The sequence below is a fragment of the Octopus bimaculoides genome, chromosome 12 (assembly GCF_001194135.2).
Source record: "Octopus bimaculoides isolate UCB-OBI-ISO-001 chromosome 12, ASM119413v2, whole genome shotgun sequence".
NCBI classification, from domain to species: Eukaryota; Metazoa; Mollusca; class Cephalopoda; order Octopoda; family Octopodidae; genus Octopus; species Octopus bimaculoides.
In genome coordinates this window covers 38,075,396-38,082,460 of record NC_068992.1, presented here as the reverse complement: position 1 = coordinate 38,082,460, position 7,065 = coordinate 38,075,396, and the positions used below count along the sequence as shown (strand labels likewise).

Below are 7,065 nucleotides of genomic sequence, written 5' to 3'. Positions count from 1 at the left end.
CCCTGTGCCGGTGGCACATAAAAAGCACCCACTACACTCACGGAGTGGTTGGCATTAGGAAGGGCATCCAGCTGTAGAAATACTGCCAGATCAGACTGGAGCCTGGTGTAGCCTCCTGGCTTCCCAAACCCCGGTCGAACTGTCCAACCCATGCCAGCATGGAAAACGGACGTTAAATGATGATGATGATGATACACGATTTTATACACTTCCTACACAGCATTCTCACTCTTTGCCATTCTCTTCAACTAATCACGTGGAAGTTTTACTAACAAGTTAAATAATGGAGGAAAAAATTTAGTTAACAAAGAAAGAAATTACACATAGGGGCAGCAGTTTGGATTGACCAAAGCCTTATGAGTGGATTTGGTAGATGGAAACTGAAAGAAACCCATCGTGTGTATATATATGTGTGTGTATGTTTGTCCCTTCACCATCGCTTGACAACCGATAGTGGTGTGTTTACATCCTTGTAACTTAGCAGTTTGGCAAAAGAGACCAAAAGAATTAGTACTGGGCTTACTAAGTCCTGTGGTCAATTTGTTCGAGTAAAGGTGGTGCTCCAGCATGGCCACTGTCAGATGACAAATAAAATGAAAAAAAAGAATTTCACTCACCACCACCTCTCCTCCCTCCCCCAATCATGTGAAAGCATTACAGACGGGACGGGCTAAGTAACGGAGGAACTTAGATTTGGAAATAAGTTAGGGTTGATGACAGGGCATCCAGCTGTAAAAAATTCCATCTTGACAAATTCCATCTGACTCCTGCAAGCATAGAAAATTGGACATTAAATGATGATAATCTTTTTTAGTGACTCGAATATAAACTGTGATTTTTGTTTATTTTATCTTTCAGAAAGAGAACATTGCTGCCTATTTCACTGAATTTTGTCAGCACAGTCATGACTGGTCAGCTATGTCTCTGAAGAAACTGAAATCCGGAATTAGGTTAACGACACCCATAATCAACCCATTTAGAAGCCCTGTTCGAATGTTTTCTGATGAAAACTGCTTGCCTTCATATAGCAATGCTTTCCTCAGCCACCTGGAATATGAAAATATTGACATTTTGAATAATTGTTGACATTATTTCAATGAAGATTTTGTGTTTTAGAGTCGTCATTAACCATTTCTGTTTTCCATATTCATTCGAGTTAAAATAGTTTGGAAATTAGGATTACTTTTACCTTCAAACATATCCTTTTACAACAAAGTACAATGTGTTGTACTCTTGGACTAAGTACTCATTTCTATGAACCCATCTCCCTGACACCATCAATTAACCAAATGTTAATAATTTTGAAAACAATTCAAGTAAATGAAGTCAGAGAAGTAATGCTTGTCACCACTTCAACATGGCTGTTCCATATGAACTGATGTTCTACTATTTTTAACTCCAAGAGGGTGCCTCCTCTAGCTGGTTATCGATGCAATTTGCACCCAACAGGGGAACGAACCCCTACCATCTAGCTAGAGATATTGTGTGTTGCACAAGTTTTAAACTATTCTAGCAACCTGTAATAGAAATCAGATTAAATGTCTTCTTCTGTAGTCCTAAGCCAACCAAAGCCTTGTGAGTGGATTTGCTTGAGAGAAACTGAATATATATTTAAAATGTAGGTGTTTGTGCACACCTTTGTCTTGAATCTAGACATTAAGTGATGGTTGCAAATGATTGTTCATTTCAAGTGTTCAGTGAAGACCATGCCAGGCCATAGGTGAGGGGCAGTAATATTACGTTGCTTTGAAACAGGTAAGGGTTGGTGACAAGAAGAACATCTGGCTGCAGGAATTGTACAACAAATTCTGTCTGACCCATGCAAGCATGGAAAAAAAATGGACGTCAAATGAGGAGATATATAAGTGTGGCTGTGTGATAAGAAGTTTACTTCCCAACCACAGTTTCAGGTTCACTCCCACTGCATGACATCTTGGGGAAGTGTCTTCTATAGCACCTTACTAACCAAAGCCTGTGAGTAAAACAGGTAGATAGAAATTGAAAGAAACCCATTCTGTATGTGTGTGTACGTCCTTGACATATGATAATTGTTAATGAGTGTTACTGTTATAAAAGTTGTCATTTCCAGTCTTCCACAAAATCATGACCAGCCAAGGATTGGTAACAAATGGCATTCAGGTATAAATTGGGTACGATAGCCTCAATTGAAGTGAAGACTTACAAGTGAGATTTGGTAAACAGAAACTGTGTAGAACCTCATTGCTGGGACCATTCCTGTGTAGGGTGGCAGATTTACTCAATTGCAAGAGATAACACCAGGTCTTGGGCTTTTTGTGAATCCTACTCGGTTGAATCATTCAGGCCAGATCTCCAGTTTAACAATGAACTTCCTCTCTCCAGTTTCTAAGATCCTAAATTGGAGGGCCTTGTAGGTGATGTCCTTTTTCAGGAAACATTAATTAAAATTATGGAAATGTATTCTGCATCTCAAATGTTTGGACTTGTACTGAAACTAAATTACATGGTGCAAGATATAAGTTAGCCATTCAGAATGTGATGCAGTAGAACTTCTTTGTCTGAAGAGGTCACAGTTTCAAGTGGTGTAAATTTTGATATATTACAAATGAATGTTTCAGTGAAGTTGATGGTCTAAAAGCATTTCTGAATGGCTAACTTGTGTCATCTATGTTGCAATCACATTAAAATAAAATATATTAATAACTACACAGATTCTTTCATTGGTTTCAAATTCCAGTAATTATGATTTTAATTATCATGTAACATCAGTCTTCCATGCTGGATGGTTTGATAAGATCCAAGTGATTAGAAGACTGCATCAAGCTCTCATGCCTGCTTTGGCATGGATTCTATGGCTGAATGCCTTTCCTAATGCACAACCACACTACAGAGTGTACTGGGGCTTTTTTTTTCCCCATGGCTCTAGCCCTAATGAGGTCACCATGCAACCCAAAAAGGTGATAACCTTCAGATGAGTGGGGCTACAGTAGAGAGAGGGATAAAAACTGAGCAAGAAGGTGCTGGAACTAGTTCATTGGCTGTAAAGATGCAACACAGCTTTAGAAAAAGAGTGATCAGGGTGAACTGGAAAGAGATAAAAGTAATGGTGACAGGTATTTGGGTGGATCTCAAGGTAAGATGAGTACAAATGATTGGGGATAGTTGAACAGAAAGTGTGTAGGTAAGTAGCTTTGCAAAAGAGATGATTAGATATAAAGAATGGGTGAGGAGGATTACTATGAGAAACAAATTTTGAAGGATGATGAAAGTAGAGGAGGTAGGAAGTGTAGAAATTAGGATGAAGGAGGTGAGGGGTAACCAATGATAAACAAGTTGGTTGAGATTAGGGAGAGATGACAGTAGGAAAAGAAGAAAAAAAGGTAGATGAATAGAAGCAGAATAGTAAATGATACAGCAGACAGAGGAGGAAAGAAAATATGGAGAGATGACGTGGTTGGATAGGTTGTAAGAATGGGGATAGTGAATGAGAAGATGTATGGTGGTGGAGGGGAGATAATTTGGTGACTCAGGAGGGTAATCAATGTAAAATGTGGGTGGAGAAGATATGAGTGGTAGAAATGTTTTTAGGAAGAAATTGGGCTGGGTTATGCTTTCAAAATCATTTTTGACCAAGTTGGGTGGGTCTTCTTGAGAACCACATACCATCAATCCTCCTCGTCCTTTGTAGTCTTCTGCATGAGGTTCAAAGTCCCGAGATCAGCCTCCACCACTCCATTTGCAGGTCTTCCTGGATTTTCCTCTTCTACAAATGGTTTAACCTCATCACAATATCTCTCTCTGTATTATAACACTGTTTGCCTCACAACTTTATTACCATCATTTGTATGAGTTACATGCATGAATAATGACAAAGACAAAGTTGAGAGAATAAAGCAATTTATTTTCAGATATATTAAACTCTAGAGAACAATAAAACAAAAAAAAAATGATAATAATAATAAACAAACAAAATAGACAATAGCTACAGTTATAATAATAATAATAATAATAATAAATTTGGCATGTTTCTATTGCAAACCAATGAAACAATTAAAATGCAACTGGTATGGAGATTATTTTCAAAATCACTATCATCACAAGACATTCATGATTTCATCACTCAGGGGTTGGTTTGGACAGATCTTCAAAATGTGAGTTTACCATAAATGGCAAGATGTTTGGACAAATCTTTAAAGTGTGATATCGTCACAATTGGACGGATCTGCAACACAATGTTATTGTTTCAACTATTTCTAGTTTTCTATCAATTCTACAAGAATACTCAACTCTCCTTAAGTCGCAAATTACTATATCACACATGCATGCATGCACGCACGCACAAGATCCTACCTTCATCTCATCACCTGATTAGCAACAACAAAAAATACATTAATTCTTTTTTAATCTCCAGTCCAACTCACATAATGCCATTCTTATGTTTATTTCCAGGATTGTCTATAAAGAATGCCATCATATTTATTACATTTTCCAAACCCAGCCACTTTCGCTATCCATTTTCTCTCACCATACAACCAGCTTTAGATAAAATAACCTTTTTCTAATGTTTAAGTTTAAAATAAACATAAGGGTTTGTTTTTACGTCTAGATTGGCCATAATTTCTAGATCTACCACAACACTTTAACTACTAAAATTTTAAAAAGAAAATCTGAAAGAAATGGAGGAGGAAAAGCAAAAGAAAGATAACAAAACAGACAAGAGTAAGAGGAGGAGGAAGGTCAAGCAAAAGGAGAAGAATAAGATGAAGACAATGTAGGGAAAATAGTAGCAGCATTAGTAGTAATAGAAGAAATATTTGCAAAAATTGTAATCTCAAAAGATAGAAATAATAATAATAATATATATATAAATTTGAAAATTGAGATTCAATGGGTATAAATTTATTAATTATTTAACATTGCCTTCACACCCAATTTAAATTACAAAACATAATATTTTTGCAAATTAAGTAGTCTGTGTGGAAGATCTTCAGGGCAAATTGGACATTATAGAGTCTGTTGGAGTATTTCAATTGATCAGAATGTAAACTAATGTTCATTTTGCCCTGAAGATCTTCAACCCAGACTACTCAAAATGCAAACTTATATTATTGTGTTTTGTAATTTAAATTGGGTGTGAAGTGAAACAATTGTAGGGCAATGTTAATTAATTAACAGGTTAATCCATTGAATCTCTCCGTTTTCAAACTCTTTAATAATATTTGATGTTTTATAATATATTTATTGAAGAAATATCTCTTCAAAACATATGTTAAACCAGGGTATCTTGGATAAAACTATCCTTATAAGAGGTATAAATTTATGTTTAGAATAAAATAAAAATTTTGGTCAGCTGCATAACATAATAGAATAAACATGTACCTAATATACATACATGTATATTATATGTATATACACACACGAGTGTGTGTATATATATGTTCATATTGAAATATGTAGTGTGCGCACATATACGCACTCACAATACTACAAATTTCTGGTGCAGTCTATCATCAATGAATCACTTAACTGCAAATGGGGAGGCACAGCTCATCTGCAGGCAGCTGAAGATGGGGAAGGGGAGAGGTGTATAATTAACAAAGGTTTCATTGTATTGCAGTGTTTAGGATACGAAATCCCTCTCACAACATTGACAGCAGAAAGAGAAGGAAAGCTACACTTCTTTCTTGAAAGTGAGGGATAGTGCGGGGCAAGGATTGTTTTGCCCTTGTATTTTATTAGGAAAGGGGTGGGATGGGGTCAGTCAGTAGGCCCTATTTATCACATACATGATAATTGAATATTTGAGTTATGAGAGCTAAGTTTCACTTAAGTATGAGTGAGAACTTAAGTGAATGGAAGAGGATTCTACCTCTAGGTCGCATTACGGGATGGAGCAAGGATTAATCCAGGATTAAGAAAAAGCCACAAAAAGAAATTTAATCTCCTTAAAGTGGAACAATTTTCATCCCTTACTATTTTCCAGAAACTTCTTTGATGGAAAGTGCTGTGCCTTCTTTATCCAACTGAACATACAAAGAAAAAAAGAAATTAAACTTTGAAAAGCAAGGATTGGGTTGAGGGTTCTATATAACATCGGGACCAATTTCTTTCACTTTACACACAGACCTCTCAACACTCACTTTTCGAAAGGAGCTGATATACTTAACTACTTGGTCATTCTTTTTTTTGAACGACCACAATGGTCAAAAAGTGACCAGTTTCTAAGACTAAATTTTATCTAATAACCCAATTATTTGAATTGAGAATAACTCGCTTTAGATAAGATTAACTATCAAAGAGGCCAAAAAAGTCAATACTGGCATTAGTAATTTTTGAGAAATATATATTATATAGAAATATATATGTCTTTGATTGGAAACTCACCTCTCAGAGATCCAATACCTCATAAAAAAAATAATAATTAAAAAATTTGTAATTAATGTGGTCATCATAATTAAGAAATATAGACAGATATTATTTTATGGCAAATTATAACCATTGTAAAACAAAGCATTTACCAACAAAAATATAAAATTATAATAACAATAACAGACAGGGAGGTATTAAGTTTGGCACAGGGTCACAAACTTGAAAAAGACTAATTTTTATCAAACCTGGAGTGATGAAGAGGGGAAAAATTCAACCACAGCAGGATTTGAATTGTGAATGAAAAGAGACAGAACTAAGTACTGCAAAGCACTTAGTCCAGCACTCTACCACTTAAATTACAATAATAATAATAGTAATAATCTGACAAATGCACATGACCATAAATTTGGAGCAAGGGGAACAGTCTTAATATTGACCCCAGTACTTGACTGGTACTTAATTTATCAACCCCGAAAGGATGAAAGGCAAAGTTGACCTTGGTGGAATTTGAATTCAGAGAATAAAGAGCTGGAACAAATACCACAAGGTATTTCGCCGATGCTCTAACATGTCTGCCAAGCCACCATGCTCCTGAATAACAACAATTTCAAACACATGGCTACAAATTTGTAAGGGGGGGGGGTTGATTGATTAAATCATATCCCTCCCTCCAGTTCTTGACTGATACTTTATCAACCCTGGAAGGATGAAAGGCAA

The 7,065-nt window shown here is 35.9% G+C and overlaps 1 protein-coding gene across 5 annotated transcripts in view; it reads left to right on the top strand.

Annotated features, from left to right (window-relative positions):
• LOC106867528 (zinc finger MYND domain-containing protein 15) overlaps nt 1-6,193 on the top strand; it is a 61,240-nt gene extending 55,047 nt beyond the window's left edge. For all 5 annotated transcript variants that reach the window (XM_052972142.1, XM_014912423.2, XM_052972143.1 and 2 more), the window contains one exon: nt 859-6,193. In XM_052972142.1, coding sequence (XP_052828102.1) covers nt 859-1,086 — 228 coding nt within the window. In that variant the 3' untranslated portion in view covers nt 1,087-6,193. The remainder of the gene's footprint in view (nt 1-858) is intronic.
• The last annotated feature ends 872 nt before the right edge of the window (nt 6,194-7,065 follow it).